At 45.6% G+C, this 18,659-nt stretch overlaps 1 protein-coding gene across 4 annotated transcripts in view; it reads left to right on the forward strand.

The window, feature by feature from the left end:
* Window positions 1-18,659, forward strand: part of sgsm2 (small G protein signaling modulator 2) — a 116,453-nt gene that overhangs the window by 56,786 nt on the left and 41,008 nt on the right. For all 4 annotated transcript variants that reach the window (XR_013101589.1, XM_076892107.1, XM_076892106.1 and 1 more), the window contains exon 3: window positions 14,183-14,351. Coding sequence is in view for 3 of the 4 variants with exons in the window: in XM_076892107.1 (XP_076748222.1) it covers window positions 14,183-14,351 (169 nt within the window). In the remaining variant the exon portion in view is untranslated. The remainder of the gene's footprint in view (window positions 1-14,182; window positions 14,352-18,659) is intronic.

The following is an 18,659-nucleotide window of genomic DNA, read 5'->3' on the forward strand; positions in this document are numbered from 1 at the left end:
TAACGCTGCACTGAGGTCTGACACAGGTCCACTGGTTTATCTGTGAATCCTGACTGAAGCTCCTCAGATAAAACATCCTTTGTAAATAATCACTTAACTGTTTGACAAATATTCTTTCACCAGTTTTTGAAAATAAAAGAGGGTTTGATGTATAATTAGCTGAGACAGCTGGATCAAGTAAAGACTTTTTAAGTAATGGTTTGATTACCGCCACCTTAAAAGCCTGTAGTATGTATCCTGTTTAGAAAGATAGATTAATCATTTAAAATGTAAGCGTTAATTATTGTACTTACTGGCACGACTGTGATTATTTGTCTCTGATGGTTAAAACTTTATCTGTGGCGACAGTCTTCAAATCATTGCTCTCGAAGGTTAAAGGAATATTTGGCTCAACAGAGCTTTTTGTCAGCTTTATTCCCGTTTTCCTCGATCAGTGACAAACAGTACGATGTTCCAGGTTTATGGAGGCCTTTTATAGAGTAACAAGTTCTCCAGGACAAATGAAGATCTGTTAAATTAGTGAAACCATTTCCTGTTTGAGTGTTATAACAGGAAGTCAGATTTCTCCTGAAGAAATCACTTAATGAACATAACCTTAATTTCAGCACAGTCCCACACTGCTTTAGGAAAATTACCGACTTCATATTAATTTTAGCCTCTGGGTGTTTCCATCATCACAGATGAGTTGCACTGACTGGTGCAAATCGTCATGTTGAATGCTGATGAAAAACTGACCTTTATTTGGTGATTTCACAAGATTCCAACAGAAAGTCCATAATTCAGACTGAAGACAGACACGGGGATACCCTCAGGCAGAACAGCCACACAAACTGGGAAGACAAATGATGCCAGAACCAAGAACACATGTAAGCTCAGGCCTTACATACACAGGAGACTAACTGCGGAAACAAAAGTCAGCTGGAGGAAAACAGGTGATCAGAGTCAAACTAAAGAGACAAAACTAAACACAAGACAAGAGACTGGGAAACTAAAACAGGAAGTTACTAAACACCAGACACAGAGACAAGACTCACGGGGGGGGGGGACTAACACCGAGTTGCATATAAACAATAACCGAGAGCAGAACCAGAAACTAAGACTAAGAAACAAACAGAAAGCCAAGCGAGATATCAAGAACTACATAAAGACTACACAGTGAGACATCTTGATCTTATTGAGCAAAACTCAAATCATAACCAAAATCTGTAAATAATAACTCAGATGCCAAAATATTAAGTCCCATGAGTGAAGTGCTGGGTCAGAGGTCATGATTTTAAATCATGCTTTTTATTTGTTCTTGTTTCTAATGTCTCTGTAAAGCACTTTGAATCACCTTGTTGTTGAATTGTGCTATACAAATAAGCTTGCCTTGCCTCTTATTGCAACATGTTGGTGATCTGCTTTGGCACTCTGTCTCAGTTGGACCGTGATCGCTTGGAAATTGCCTCCAACTTTTCAAATCGCCATGCGATGGAAAGTGTTGCCCAGAGGTTGAGGGGTTACATGCTCAACCTCGGGCATCAGACCGACCAGCCTCCACTGACAAAGACTCATTTTACATCTCATACAAGCTTTTAGTGCCACCTTATACATTAGTTGTTTTCTTTCGTGTAACTTTGTAACTTTTAATGGATTCGTTTAGATTCAGCTCCTGTTTTCTTTGAGGTAAATGTGACACTCATGCAGCAAATTTGTCTGCAGCGGTGCCTCAAACAGACAATGATGTTAAATGTATAGAGTGAAGGTGAGACAGTGTGAGAGCAGACAGAGGAGATCTGAGTTTATCAGACGGTGACAGACCTGATGGGAGACAAGTGGCACTAATTAACTTTTGCTTTCATTAGATCTTCTAATGAATTCAGTGGCGATAGCTCCAGAGCTGCCTGCCACTACCCTGAAGACACTCAGTATGTTTTCTTTGTTAAAGAACACAAATATAAATAAACAGAAAGTAAACCTGTGTAAATGCTGTATGTACTGCTCACAACCAAAGATACTGAGTGATCTAACTGATTGAGATGAAGTGCTTTCATCGTGAGGGACAAAACAATGAGATTAGCTCAAATTGATGGGATGTAGTTTGGGTCAAACTGAAGCAAACTAAAGTGTAACAGTGTGAAAAGAATGAAATGAAAGTAGGCGTACCGTATATGCAGAGGAGAATAAGAGCGAGAGTCATTACTGTAGCTTAAACTTCCCGATTTAGTGCTGGAACAGCAGCGTGTCACTGTGCTCCTCAGGAAGTCACGTCCTTCTTGAACTGCAGATGAGTCGTGGTGTTCGAAGCACTGAAGCTGAGCCTGTGAGACGCTGCTTCTGCACTCAGTTCACACAGGCTTTCTTGTACTGTGAACCAAGGGCGTAGATTTGGTTTTGGCATTGGTGGGGACGGATGGTTCAACCACCGAACCTGCCCTGTTTCTTTTTTTCCCTTTTTGTCGTTGCTTCTTGATAAATAAAGGAGAAAGATACTTGCCTACATATGCTATTCTACATGCTTTTAAACCATTTAAAATCACAATTCATAGTTTTATATGTGAATTATATAATGTTAAATTACTATTAAACAAATGACTGACTAAGTATTTTAGACTTTAGTTTACTTCAGCCATATTCCATATAACTCAGGTATCATACAAAAATAAAAATAGAGTGTGACAATAAAAGAATATGACTTTAAGGACTTAACAACATTACTTCAGTTACACCAACATCTCTGACACATCAGCACTAAGGGAACACTGAGTGACCTGGTGGGTTTGTCCATAAAACTACTCGTCTAAGATTACCACAAAGTAAAAGATCTCTCAGCAACATTATGCAACATTTTAGGCACTATTGCCCCGATCAACTCAGTGAGCTGGGATGTTTTATTCTAAACATGAACTACGGTTACAGCAACATGGACTACTGGTGTCCCACACAACAACTCAATGTCCACTATGTGAAGCAGCCAAACACAGGCCTTCTCCTCTCGTTAACTGAGATAAACTGCTGGCATATTGGTTTTACATCTATACTGTCCAGTCTGTCCTAGTGGACACACAGCAGCATTGTTTAATCTCATTTGAGTCATTGTTGACCTTAGCCATGTTTTTAGTCTTCTGAGAGCACTGAAGCTTCTTTCATCCTCAGTACCTGCGTTTTATCCTGAGATTAAAATTATTATTCTGTGCTTGATGTGCCTCACCTTTGGCCCTGGCTCTTCCCCTCTGACTGCTGTAGGAACAAGGAGGCAGTGAGCACGTTGTATAAAGGGAGCGGACACACAAAGCCACGGGCAAGGGGAGAAGACACTGGACGGGAGTCGGAGAGCACACGGGGATTTATTATTGGATTGTATTTTCTTCACTGTGAATAAACGCACCGTTTGCATTGCAAGAGTCCAGCGTTCGGGTCCTCCTTCCCCACATCCCCACGGTCTGCCAGCGCAGCCGTGACAAGTTGTTACTGAAGCCTGATAGAAGTTGCCTTTAAGTTTGTCTATATTTTTGGATAGCGTGTTTCTGGTCTTCCACAGATTATCCACGGGGTTCAGCCAAGTTGGCTAATCGATCAGTCTGACCAATAACAGTCTTGGTACCGTCGGTAGGTGACCAGTCCCACTGGAAAAGGAAATAAAGGTAAAGGAGAAAGTGTCTCCACAAAGCTTTTCATGGAAGTATGACATCCTGGTAACGGGCTGCACTGACTTTGGACTGAATAAAACACAGTTGACCAAACACCATCGATACACGACATATTGCCACCTGATAAAATAACACATTGATTTGTGCCATATAAAAAGTGAGAAATGTCAATTCAGACTCTTTGTCAAATGTACACTAAAGAATCAATTTACATCAGCAGCCTAACAACTGTCGTGATAATAAATACTAGTTAATCTATAGCACCAACTCATCAGTCAGTCACCTGTGACCTCGCCTCTTCACCTCTGTCACCTGATGAATGACAGTGAGACAAATACATGCAGTCACACATGTGCTTCAAATACAGTCATGAACCAACAAGTCATCATCCAGTTTCACCTGTGATCTTGTGTCACCATTACTCTCTGTGTTGGTTCTGCTGTCACCTGACAAATAGGACAAACATGACAATAAGAATAAAATGTGCAGCTGCTTCAGTGTTTCTGTCACTTTGTGCAGATCTTCATCAGTAATGTTTGTAGGCTGAGTGCATTTTTAAAACAAGTTGTGCAAACTGCACTACGAGGTGGAATATTTCCACCCTCTCCCCGTCCCTTCCGTCCATGCCAAATCTACACCCTTGCTGTGAACTCATTTTTGTATTTTGCACTCGAACCTTTTCTCTCAGTGTTTCATAGTGTTTATATTAATTGTATTTCAGCTCCATATGCTTGCTAGCCATCCCTTTACAGCTGTTGTGTGTGTGTTTCCTGGTTGCTTGGTACCTGCTGGTGCTTGACGACTTTGGCATGCTGTTTCTGGTGAATGGACTTTGTCCTAAGATTTAATGTCACAGCTGTTCCTAATGTTTGGGCAGAGAAATCTGAACGTTGTCATGTTTACACTCTTTCTGGACCTCAAAAACAAGCAGAGATAACAATGTGTGAGATTCAGGTGTTTACTTACAAAGTGATGGGAAAACATTTAAACAGACATTAACACAGTTACATGTAAATACATATTAGCTGCCGAGCTTCAATGTTTTTGGTGATTAATGACCCTTGAATGTATTTCATACTTTTTTTGATCACTACTGGCTTTTATTTATTTATTTATTTTAACTTCTTGGCTTTAAACATATTATCTCCTCCTGCTGGTGATGCATGCGTGTACATTTCACACTTTGGAATAGCGTGAAATGGACACGGTGGACCAGCATGTCGGCATATTTTGCCATGATACTGGGTTTCCAGCCATCTACACACACACGCACGCACTTGTTTTCATATCTTGGTGAGGACATCTCATTGACATAATGCTCTCCCTAGCCCCTAACCCTAAACATCAAAACTGAATGCCTAACCCTCAGCCTAAACCTAACCAAAACCTAACTGTAACCCTGATGCTAAAATCACATTTTGAGCCTCAAAAATGTCTTCAAACTCATGGGGACGCTCAATTTGTCCCCATAAGTGACTGTCGGTCTCCACAAGTATAGCATCACGCCATCTGTCCTCACAAAGATGTCTAAACATGTACACACACACACATCTGTCTGGGAGCTATCAGCTGTAGGTATGGCTAGTGAAAAAGTGCATTTTACATTTACTCCGGTTATGTTTGATCATCTAAAACATTTAAGTGTGACAAATATGCAAAAAACTGAAATCAGGAAGGTCTAGTTCAGCACACGCAGCCACAGTCATTGCTGAAGGGCTGGCTGTTTACAGAGTGTCGTATCAAAAATTCAGAAAATAAAATAAAATACTAAAGCCTTGAGAAGATGTCACGGCGGGGTGCGCCGGTGTGTTTTTTGAAACAGGACCCAAAAGCAGAGGTGGACGAGGTGTTGCAGGTTTAAACAAAAAGCGATCCTTTATTTGGATGATTGCAGGGTTTAAACAAGGAACCCTAAGCAAACCAAAGAAACACTAAGAACAAATACTAAGAAGTTCTATGACTATGACTATGGTGGGGATAACAGACGACCCGACAATGACATGCAGAAAACAGAGGGCTTAAATACATACACGAGGTGATCAGGGGAAGTGGAGACACATGGGGGAACAGCTGACTGACATAAACCTAAATGACAGGACCAGAAGGAGGAAAACTAAATACAATGAACAAAGAACACATGACACTGTCAGAATAAAACAGGAAACACTAAAACTAGATATGACAACACAACTTAACAGACCTAATACGTGATGAATAATACAAGAACCCAGAACCTAGAAAACCAAGGGAACAATAATAAATAACAGCTTAAACTAAAGCTAGATAGGAAATGACACAAAACCCAATCACATATCAAAAATGAGACAAATACAAAAATGAACTCAGAGCGCTGGGTCAGAGACCCAGCCTGTGACAGAGCCCCCCCCTCAAGGGCGGATTCCAGATGCCCGAAACCAACAAGAAAATAAACACAAAACAAAACCAAAACAACCCACCCGGGGCGGGCGGAGGGGGACCAGGCCGGAGGGCCAGAAACAAAACTACAAAAAACAAAACACCAGAAGCACACAGTCCAAACTACAAGGGCATAAGAGTCCGAGACCCTGCTTCAGGAGGGCGACCAAGATCCCGGCAGAAAAAGAGGCCACGGCTAAGCAGCTTAGGTGGCCGACCTGGACGACAGCAGCACAAGAGGTCACATGGTTCAGGCGGCCGACCAGGAGGCCAACAGTCCAGTAGTCCATAGTTCACGAGCTCAGGGGGCCGACCCGGAGGTCGACAGCATAGCAGGTCATAGTTCAAAGGGTCAGGGGGCCGACCCGGAGGTCGAGAGCACCACAGGTCACAGTTCAACAGTTCAGGCGGCCGACCCCGATGGCAACGACGTCCAGCTGACGGCCCGGAAAGCGGCCGGCGATTCCGAGGGGCAAAACGTGGCTTGGGCGGCGGCAACACAGCCACAGGACCAGGCGAGGCCGACACAGAAGCAAAGGCTGAAGCCGGACCAGGCGAGGCAGAAGCAGAAGCCGAAGCCGGACCAGGCGAAGCAGAAGCCGGACCAGACGAAGCCGGACCAGGCGAAGCAGAAGCCGGACCAGGCGAAGCAGAAGCACAGGCTGAAGCTGGACCAGGCGAAGCACAGGCTGAAGCTGGAACAGGCGAAGCAGAAGCAGAACCAGGTGACAGTGAGGCAGCCGCAGGTGGTGGCTGGACGGGCTCCTCGGGCCCCCCAGCTGACGTGGCAGGAGGCTGTGTAAGTTGCAGCAACACACAGTCTATAGTGGGTGAAATGGGTTTGTATGAGTTCTCAGACTGAGGTGTGGCAGAACCAGGCGAGGCATCGTCCTCAGGCTGAGGCGCAGAAGCAGCAAGCGGTAGCGCAGCAGGTGGTGGTCCTGCAGGCGGCGGCACGGGAGCCGCAGGTGGTGGCGCTGCAGCCACAGGTGGTGAAGCAGAAGGTGGCCAGACGGGCTCCTCGGGCCCGCCAGCTGACGAGGCAGGAGGCTGGGCGGGCTCCTCGGGCCCTCCAGCTGACGTGGCAGGAGGCTGGACGGGCTCCTCAGGCCCTCCAGCTGACGTGGCAGGAGGCTGGACGGGCTCCTCGGGCCCTCCAGCTGACGTGGCGTGGGACTGGTGCGGTTCTCCTGAACCCCCAGCTGACGTGGCAGGAGGCTGGACGGACTCCTCGGGCCCTCCAGCTGACGTGGCAGGAGGCTGGACGGGCTCCTCGGGCCCTCCAGCTGACGTGGCAGGAGGCTGGGCGGGCTCCTCGGGCCCTCCAGCTGACGTGGCAGGAGGCTGGTGCGGTTCTCCTGAACCCCCAGCTGACGTGGCAGGAGGCTGGACGGGCTCTTCGGGCCCTCCAGCTGATGTGGCAGGAGGCTGGTGCGGTTCCCCTGAACCCCCAGCTGACGTGGCAGGAGGCTGGACGGGCTCCTCGGGCCCTCCAGCTGACGAGGCAGGTTGCTTTTCAAGTTGCAGCAACACACAGCCTATAGTGGGGGAAATGAGTTTGTTTGAGTCCTCAGATAAGGCTGCTGCGGACGGCTGAGATGGCTCCCCCGAGCTCTCAGCAGGTGAAGGTGGTGGCTGAGGAGGGGACCGTGAGGATATCAGAACTGGAGACTGGAAAACTGCAGTCCGAGCTGGCGACTGAACAAAAACAGTCTGAGGCACAATTTTACACTCGTTGAGGGCGGGGGGAAGGCAGTCCTCTGTGCCCACCTCTTTACCACAAGTGTCCATGAACTGAGTGGGATTAATGTTTACAGACCTTGAATCAGCAGTCATAGTGCTAGATTTCTCAGAATGACTGGGTGTCAAGCTGGCCACCTGAATGACGTTCAGGGTGCCGCCTGTGGAAACATCACTTAGCAGTTCTTTATTGGTCTCCACGGTTGAGTCACACACCCTGTTATTTTTAACCTTCACGTCACAGGAACCTACAGTACATAGGACATGAGTTTCCACCTCAGGAACGTTGGCTCCATGAGGTCCAGCAACGGAAGCAACACCTGAAACAGTACTTTGTTTTATTAAGTTATTATCATAGCTTCCGTTATCAGTGGTTGTCTTCTCAGTGGAGCTAAACACAGTGTTCTCTGACTCATAACATGGCTTTGACTGCGTTTCATTCATGGGAGAAGTCATGTCAGCCAACACAGTTTGCTTAACACTTAAAGAATCAGAAATGCAGCCCGAGTTATTCGTTGCTCCTTTAGTGCGATTCATGACCATCTCTAGGTGAGCATATTTAGACGCACAAGACACCGACTTGACCATGAATTCACAGTTTACCGGATCACTAACAGATCTTAAATCCCGAACAGGATCATTACTGGTCTTCAGAAAAACAGTTTGTAAAGATGGGTTACACTTATTAACCATGGGATCCAGAACATTAATTTCTCGCAACACAGTTACAGGAGCTAAAACAGAGTCAGTCTTTGATTTAACAGCATCATGGACAAGATCCAAGTTCTCTTTGGCTTCTCTCTCAGCTCTATTCAACATGGTGCTTTGCACAGTACAGCACAATTCAGACAGAATCTCAGACTCTGAGTTGTTAAGCTGCTTTTCTTGAAAAATACTCACATAACTTTGATTCTTAACAGATAAATTTAAACAAGGGCTAGTCACAATGTTACAGTCTCTGGACACTGCGCCAGGGGGTTCGTGATTTGCATTGTGCACTGGTGAAGTTTCATTAATAAACTCTATGGAACAACAGTTCTCAATAGGGTCTATACATGGAGAAGTTAAATTAACACAGTCCGTGGAGGTCTTCCCTTGTGAGTTGACATTGGCTGTCATGCTAGTGGGGCTGCTGCTAGCAGCCTCACTTGCAGTCACATGAACCCCGAACGCTGTGGCAGAAGTAATTTCAGTCTCAGAGCTTGGCTTGGCATGGCTCATTAGTTTACAGCCGGGCCCCTCAACCGGCAACACAGTCTTAATCACAGAACCCTCCTTAGCGGAGACGTGAGGGGCAAAAACAGAGTCACTCACCTCCGTTTGTAGTGCGGCGCGTCGGTGGCGCGCACGCCGCTTTCTCTTGACAGTGGGAGACGGCGGAGCGATGGGAAGTCCCTGGCAGCTCCGGGGACCCCCGAGAGCCAGTCGAGTTCCCCGGAAGGAGTGCTCGTGCTCCGGAATGAGCCATGGCTTCCACCGGAGCTCCTCCTCCAATAGAGCGCTGAGTATAGTCTGACGTTCGTCGTGGTCCAAATCTATGGTGTCCAGCGCTTCCTCGCGTTGGACCGTGGCAAGAGTGTGGCTAGACTGTGACGAGGGTGCGGAAATTGATGAGCTGAGAGGTGGTGACGCTGTGGCGAGTCTCAGCGAACCGACACGAACCGTCTCGGGCTCGCAAGGCAGCGGCAGTGATACCTGTTCGCGGTTTTGATGCTGCTGCAGTGGCAAAACGGTGCGAACAAAATCCTGCACATCCTCCGACAATCCCGCCGTGTAAGCAGGGTATGCAGACAAAATCTGTTTTAGCTGCACTCTAACTGCCTCCTTCTCCCTCTCCTGCCCGCATACGGAGTAGCAAATCCACTGTCCGCGGAGAATGGTCACTTGAGTGCTATACTCCCAAAAGTCCTCGCAAACAACCGCTGGGTCCATAATGGTCGGGTCGTTCTGTCACGGCGGGGTGCGCCGGTGTGTTTTTTGAAACAGGACCCAAAAGCAGAGGTGGACGAGGTGTTGCAGGTTTAAACAAAAAGCGATCCTTTATTTGGATGATTGCAGGGTTTAAACAAGGAACCCTAAGCAAACCAAAGAAACACTAAGAACAAATACTAAGAAGTTCTATGACTATGACTATGGTGGGGATAACAGACGACCCGACAATGACATGCAGAAAACAGAGGGCTTAAATACATACACGAGGTGATCAGGGGAAGTGGAGACACATGGGGGAACAGCTGACTGACATAAACCTAAATGACAGGACCAGAAGGAGGAAAACTAAATACAATGAACAAAGAACACATGACACTGTCAGAATAAAACAGGAAACACTAAAACTAGATATGACAACACAACTTAACAGACCTAATACGTGATGAATAATACAAGAACCCAGAACCTAGAAAACCAAGGGAACAATAATAAATAACAGCTTAAACTAAAGCTAGATAGGAAATGACACAAAACCCAATCACATATCAAAAATGAGACAAATACAAAAATGAACTCAGAGCGCTGGGTCAGAGACCCAGCCTGTGACAGAAGATTATCAAGAAAAGCGAATGAAGTTAGAAGTTCAGAGCGATGTGAGACTGATGTCTGTGCATCGTGACTGACTACACAGCTGTTGCTGTCCCAATATGAAACCACTCCTGAGCCAGGGACAATGTCAAAAGTAGTGGAATAAATAGAAAACTTCTCTTTTTAGATGCATTTTATTTGTAAATTAAGTTCCAGGGGTGTGAAGTGTTTGAAGACCAGTGAGAAGTTTCCACAGTGTGTGAACAGTTGCTTTGTCTTTGGTTGGTATCGATGGTGTTTGGTCAACTGTGTTTTATTCAGTCCAAAGTCAGTGCAGCCCGTTACCAGGATGTCATACTTCCATGAAAAGCTTTGTGGAGACACTTTCTCCTTTACCTTTATTTCCTTTTCCAGTGGGACTGGTCACCTACCGACGGTACCAAGACTGTTATTGGTCAGACTGATCGATTAGCCAACTTGGCTGAACCCCGTGGATAATCTGTGGAAGACCAGAAACACGCTATCCAAAAATATAGACAAACTTAAAGGCAACTTCTATCAGGCTTCAGTAACAACTTGTCACGGCTGCGCTGGCAGACCGTGGGGATGTGGGGAAGGAGGACCCGAACGCTGGACTCTTGCAATGCAAACAGTGCGTTTATTCACAGTGAAGAAAATACAATCCAATAATAAATCCCCGTGTGCTCCCCGACTCCCGTCCAGTGTCTTCTCCCCTTGCCCGTGGCTTTGTGTGTCCGCTCCCTTTATACAACGTGCTCACTGCCTCCTTGTTCCTACAGCCTTCCAGAAAAAAAACACAGAGGAGCCGTTAGTACACTTGTGTCAAAACGGACATCTAGCAGAGAAATTGACGGGTAGCCTCACGCAACGATCCCACGTTGATGGGAGCTCAGCCACTCTCTAAAGCAGGGGTGAGGAACTCCAGGCCTCGAGGGCCGGTGTCCCTGCAGGTTTTAGATCTCACCCTGGGTCAACACACCTGAATCACATGATTCGGTCATTACCAGGCCTCAGGAGAACTTCAGGACATGCTGAGGAGAACGTTTAGCAATTTGAATCAGCTGTGTTGGATCAAGGACACATCTAAAACCTGCAGGACACCGGCCCTCGAGGCCTGGGTTCAACACCTGTGCTCTAAAGTAACTCCCTCCAGACGAGGCCAATCAGCTGCAGGTGTGTGGCATCATCCTAGGTGTGGCCAGCCTCCTGGCAGGGCCCACCCACCAGGGTTGATGGTGCCTGTACACTGGCCTACCAGATACACCTGTACCCCCCCCCCCCCCCCCACACACACACACACACACACACACACCAGCAAGCAGGAAAACAAGGGACAGCAGCACAATACATTCAATATACATATAGCATATAATATCAGTCCAAATCTGCTCATGGACCCTGGGTTCCTCAGACCCAGGGTCCATGATTCAACACAGTGCTGCAAGCTTATTGGCTCCATGTTACGCCACACTGATCCAGTAATTCATGGACTCAACATACTAAGTGTGTAAATTAGTGCATTGTTGGTCATTTCTGTATGTTAAAATACTTTTTCATTGATATTAGGAAATATTCTAATAATGTGTGATGGTGGATTTCTGAATGACCAACGTGGACAGCCGGATCTTTAAACTGGCGTTGAAAAACCACACACAGCTATGCTTGTCATAAATCTAGAGTTATCAGCAGAGGTATCGAAGGGGCGACTCGAAGGATTCGGCGAATGTTTTAAACCAAAATGAAAACATTTTGCATGGCGAGCATGTTTTGGTAGTATTGAAACGAGCCTTCCGCTGCTCTGTGGTCCCAGCAGCACTTATTTCACAGTGTTTTCTTCCATAGCCCTAGAATGATGCTAATTATTCGTGTAATAGCTTGGATTTGATGATTCATCAGAGCCACAGACACCCAGAACATGAATTAACAGGCCAGTTGTAAGGAGAGGCAGCAGGATGAGCTGATGCTGGGTGCGGTTCCTCCCGTGGGAGAGCTGCTTGCATCCTGTCCTCAATTCTTGTGTTTCCACAGAAACAACCGTGCATCAATATTCCCTCCCTGCAAACCTTCACTTCTTCTTCTGCTGCTAATACTGGCGATCCTCTTCTAATAGGATAAAGGACAGTTTTACACGAGAAAGTATTACCAGCAAGACGTCCCCAGAGGCTAATGTATTAATCTGCCAGACAGAAGCTGCTGTGAATGTACTGCACAGACAGCTTTGTGAGTGAAAATCTCCAAGCCTCTGAGCAACCCTCTAAGGTGCCTAGAGTAGCAATAAAAGCAGACGATTGCACCCATAAAGCAGGTTTTTCCCAGCATCGCAGAGAATAACATTGTTGTCGGTCTGTAATATTATGTGGTAGATTCACCTCACAGAGCAAAAGCAAGCAGAGAACCACAAGTGCTCAAACCTGACATGAATCACATATTTCAGATGGGCTTTTTAATAAATATAATCTTTGTGGCTTCTGTATATATACACTGAAGCTCATTTGGATCCAGAGCATCTGCAGACACCTTTATTTGAAATAACGGTGCATTAATAAAACATGCTGCGTATTAAAAACAGTCTCTGAGTAAGTACGAGCTAAATTCTCTGTTTGCTTTGGCTGAAATAATTGTGTCACAATCTTGCTTTCAACATCAGCCCTAAAGCTCATTATGGCTGAGCACTAATGCAGCAATTACAGAGGGAGGGAGGGAGACGGCTAATGGATGGGTCACAGCTAGGAAGAGACTGTTTACCTCAATTTCTCCCTCATTTTCTGCATATGAGTCAGTGCCCTTCTGTACTTGTGCCTCAGCTCATATACTAATGTCCTGTTCGTAATGCATTTGTTCTTCCACATAGTCATCTTGCAGCTGCACGCTGAGGTTACCGCCGGCAACCCTCTAAATATGTCAGGGTGTTTCACTAATAACTTTATCTATAAAAGCCTGCAGGTGGAAATCAGAGGTCAGCTGCAGCAGCACCCATGTGCACATAAACACTGCTGTGCAGCTCACTTGCAGAGAAATGACACATGTAGTTTTATATTCTCAAACCAGCTGCATGTTTAATAATTAGCAGAGTTACCACTTTGCAGTTCAGAGGAAAATCTTTGATAATTCCACATTGATTGGAAATTGCCATTAAAGGATGAAAGCAAAATCAAAAGAAGACAAATTTTCCACGACTGTAACAGAACATGTTTGTGCTCATCAGGTTCCTTTCATTGCGACTTCTCACATTCGTGGGAAAATGTGAAAATGAGGTTTTGTCTGCCTTTTCTTTCAAAAACAAGTTTGTCTCTGTTCAAATAAGTTTGAGTCAGTAGTAATTAGACAATCCGCAATCAGTGTACTCACAGGCACTGCTAACAGCAAGCCACCTCCCTAATGTTCTCTCTACCTACTGCCTTGATAGCCTGGTCGCTGTTGTAGTCCTGCTTTTTTTCGTTTTATGAATCAATAAAGATTTATCAAGTACATAAAGTTAAAAAAAATACATTAACACTTTAAAACACTGTATTTCTTGTTGGAAGAGCACAATCTTCCTCTGTGCTGCCACGTCAGCGCTCAGTGCTACAAGACCGAGTGGATAGCGTAGAGATACAAACACTAGAACAGACTATAACAGTGTTCAGCTGATAAAAATGCTATCGTCTCAGCCATTTGGCGTGTTTGGTTGTGCTGACCACAAGCTTTTCAGGCTTTATTTCATTTAATGTGATAATTATGTCAGTCTCCATCTTTCTTGCTGATTCCTTCAATTCAAAATTGAGCTGTTATCTCTTCTCCTCCACTTTGTGTATACTTTCCTCTGGTTGCTCTCCTGCCCTTGTCAGTATTAACTCAGCTGCCTGCTGTCCCTGCAGCTGCCGTCGAGGCCTGCCTGGGTCACCTGCTGAAGAGACGAGCTGCTGGGTTTCTCCGCAGCGACAAGATCGCAGCCCTCTTCACCAAGGTCGGCAAAGTCTGCGACACCGCCGGCGAGGTTTGCCGTAAAGTGCAGGAGCAGCTCCAGCAGCAGGCTGATCTTACCAGGTTGGTCACGCAGATGTCGCCGACCCCTCCTGTTGCTTTGCTTTTACTGTCTGCTGTGCTGAATTCACCCAAATCTGTCCCGAGGCAGCCATGACGCATCGCTTACTAAATGCTTTTCGAACCCCTGTCATGATTCCACATTAAGGTTTCAGTTCATCACTTTATGACGAGAGCAGCAGGACCGTACCTGACTCCGCCACCATTAGTGCAAACGGAGTGAATCTGTCGTCTTAATTAGAAAGGGAGAGACTCTGTTCCCCATTTCAGCCCAATTTATGAAGGAGGATAAGAAGACTGTTAGTGTAGCCCTAATTATTCACCTGAACTTTAAATGATTAAGGGACAATAAATGTGGTAGCAGAGACAGTTTTATGACAGGGTGGACAGAATAACAGACAAACGAGGTCTCCCCACAGTTGATGCTGTTGCTCTGAAGATTACAGAAATGTGATCTGTGTTAGTTATGATAGCGATAAAGAAATCACACAAAAATCATCCAAGTTATTGCAACAGCTGCCCTAAATTAACATTAATGCTTCTGTGATGCCGAATGCACCAGTGTTTGCATGTTCTTTAACTGGAATGATATTTTAATGATAAAATAAAATTATTTTTATTATATAATGTTATCCATCCAAGCAAATTATTATGTTTTGATTAAGATGGCAAATTATAATTACTGACTCGCTTTCCTGTACAGAAAAAAACGAATGAATGAATATGCTTGTTTCATTTCTGACTTCTCAGCGTCCACCAGGCTCAAATTTGGGTATAAAAACGTCTCTAATCTCAGACACAGTCCATGAAAATGCTCTAGGTCAGTATTTCCCAACCTTTTGGAGCCACAGCATGTTTCACATTAGAAAAACCACACAGCACACCAGGCATAGCGGAGTTAGCTCGGATTGTCCCCAGTTTACCTTTTTTGCTTTCTTATGATCACTATTCATGCTCGGCCTTCCTCTCGGTCCAGGACCAAGGTCAGACTGACTTTTTCCTTTTCAAATGACTATTACCGTAATTGTCGGGCTATAAGCCACTACTTTTTGCACCAGCTTTGAACCCTGCGGCTTTTAGTCAGGTGCGGCTTTTCTAAGGATTGTCCGTGATTTTTGTCATATCGTAAGACGATTTGTTTTGTTTGTTCCGCTGTTGTACGGCACTACGTTGCCTGGCGGAAGGGCATGTGATCAGACACAAAGTATCGGGGTTCAAGAGTGGTATGTTGGTCACGTGTCTGTCCGCCAGGCAACATAGTGCCGTACAAGTAGCGCGAAAAACAAACTTCAAAGTAGCGTTCAGCGGGAGTCGTGGATGATGAGTGGCGATAAACTTGCGAAAAGCAAGTTATGCTCAACTCCACCGGTGGATTCTGACAGCGTGGAAAAGTGTGCAAACATCCACGATCACCAACGGATTTTGAAGGGCTGGACTACTGCATGATGGAGAGGAGGACACCGCCACGGCCCTTCTGAGGGTGTTCGACTCTGACACTGACAACGAGGATTTCTTTGGTTTTGAAAGTGACAACGAAGGAGAGAAGCGGAGAGTGGATGACGAAGCCACCCTGAGCCTGTTCGTTTCCGACACTGGAGAAGAGGACTTTGGTGGTTTTAGTGCGCAGGAAGAAGAGGAAGATGGTGGTGAATGACTGACTTTTCTTCTTGTTAAAGCCGTGTCGCTGCACCTGAGCCTGAAAGGTAGTCCGGATCTATTTTTCTGGTGTGCTGTAGGTTATTGTTATGTACTACATTTGTTACTCATTTATGAAGCACAGCACATGTGCAAATATGTACCCATAACTTGTTTTTCAAAATATTAACAAAAGTGGTGTGTCTCCAAACAGCCATCTCTTTCCTGACAATTCGCTTTGTGCATATTCTCTTACATATGATAAGTCAACATTGAAACACCTGCGGCCTTTAGTCAGGTGCGGCTAATGTATGTACAAAACAGGATTTTCCCCTGATTTTAGCTTCTGCGGCTAATATTCAGGTGCGCTTTGTAGTCCGGGAAATACGGTACATAAATTCTTCTTCATCTTCTCCTGTTTTACTGGCAGTTGGCACCATTTAATTAGAGCAGGTAGTTGTACTGCCCTCTAGTGGAAGAGAATGTAATTGTTCTGCCCTGATAGCTTAGAGTACTAATCAGGTGAAACCAGATAATCTTCCATGGCAAAGGTCTAGGTGATGTCAGACACCTGGAGACTTGGCGGGGAAAAGCGAATGGTGGCTCAGAGTTAAACAAATACTGGACTCAATCGATAAGCGACTGTCCAGCTTTCAGGTTTCAGCTGTGGGACTTTGTCACTTGTCTAACTGAGAATGTGACCCAGCTGAAGAAAATAAAAAAATAAAAGAGAGTGTCATCGATCTCCAGGCCCGTAGCATGAGATTACCTTCAGGTAACTTTTGAGGAGCAAAAGTTACCATTAAAACCTTCATGAAGACCCACCTGAAGCTTCGGGAAGACACTGTAAAGAACATCACCTTCCACCGTGTTCATCGCAGGGAGCCAGGAGACCGCGACCTGTTGTGGCCAAATTCAAAGATTTCATGAGGAGACGGTGAAGAGTCGCGACCCCAGCACCTCTCCCTGGTTGTATTAACGCCACTCCAGATGAGAATGCACTGCCTTTTTCTCTCCTCCTCTTCCCTTATCTGTCTAGCTTATTCATGTCAATTTGTTAATGCAACGTGACGTCATAACAGATCAATCACCCTCAGTCACCGCAGCGTAAACGTGACGGTTACTATGTTCTTGTTTTCCTTCGAGTTTCCCTTTCATCTCTGCCTCTTGGCCCTTTGCATGTTCTTCTTCCTTTTCTCTTCCCTCACTCTACAGATCAGCTGTTTTCCTACTTAGTTACAAACAGCGTACTCTTTTCACTCCTTCTCAACCCCAACGTCCCCCCAATTAGTTTTCTTTCTTGTTTTTCTGCTTCTGCACCCTTGGTCTTTACACAAAGATTATTTCATTTGCACACCACGATCACGCAGATACACACTCAGTGTCACCACATCCACTACATCATATAAGTTAATGTGCACACATATAATCAGACAACACCAAACACCACTCGGGTCTACATACTGCCACACTTTCTTACAACCGATCGACGTGTTTTTTCTCATTCACTTGAGCGTCAAATGCAGCGTTCAACATTAACTACACACACCCACAAACTATGGGCAGGATGAGTTGCAGCAAGAAAGCCATCGCTAGGACATCAGAATAAGACAAAGAGGCTTGCTTGGGCCATGAAACACCACCATTGGACTACTGAAGACTGGAAGAAGGTATTATGGACTCATGAATCAAAATTTGGATTTTTGTAGAATCTTTGTACGCCGTCGAGTAGGTGAAAGGATGGTTGCACAGTGTGTATCATCAACTGTCAAACATGGAAGAAGAAGTGTGATGGTCTGGGGCTGTTTTTCTGGATCCAGGGTGGGTGACTTGTACAGAGTGAGAGGCACCCTGAACCAAAAGGACTACCACAGCATTCTGCAGCACCATGCAGTACCCTCTGGTACCCACATAGCAAAATTGGTATGGCCCGGATCTGGACTACACAATGTGCCTACACAAGGCCCACATACCGCAAAGAATGACGGCCCTTTGGTGGCCCAGACCTGGTTTGCCAGAGGTGGCCCACACATGGGCCAGCACAAGGCCAGTTGCAGATGCACTGGTGGCCCTGTGCTGGCCCAGAACAGTTTCAGCTCTGGCCCCAGATGTCAGCCTAATGTGAGCCTTAATCAAGCCATGTAATAAGAACATGTGCCAGAATGTAATAATGCAAAAGTAACATGACGAAACTCTGTTTAGAGAGTGAGTGGACTGATTCTTGAATAACGCTTTTCTACTCTCCCAGATTACTCAAAGTGCTCTATACAACACGCCACACTCACCCAATAACAAACATGAGTAAACCGTCACTAGGTTTTGGATAAAGTGTACACTCACAAACCTGTCAAACCTGCATTTGAAACGTTGGTGTGTACTGTGTTCATCGCAGTACCACCACATTGCTAAGAAGACTGTCCCCATGAAGTGGAAAAACAAAAATAATCTTAGTATTAACCGATATAGAGCTCTTTTGCTGGACCATATTAGCCTTGAGACAGCCTCTGCCGCCACATCAGATCAATCTCTCTGGGTTCCTTTGATCGCTCCATCACCTAGTGGGGTTAGGGGGGCGTACGGACTTGGGGGGTCTGGCGGTTGCCTAGGGGTGGGTTTCTTGAGGGGTTCTGTGCAGGAGCTGTGGTTCTGACCAGAATGGGGCTTTGGTGTCTCTTG

Source organism: Maylandia zebra, linkage group LG14 (assembly GCF_041146795.1).
Source record: "Maylandia zebra isolate NMK-2024a linkage group LG14, Mzebra_GT3a, whole genome shotgun sequence".
Taxonomy (NCBI): Eukaryota; Metazoa; Chordata; class Actinopteri; order Cichliformes; family Cichlidae; genus Maylandia; species Maylandia zebra.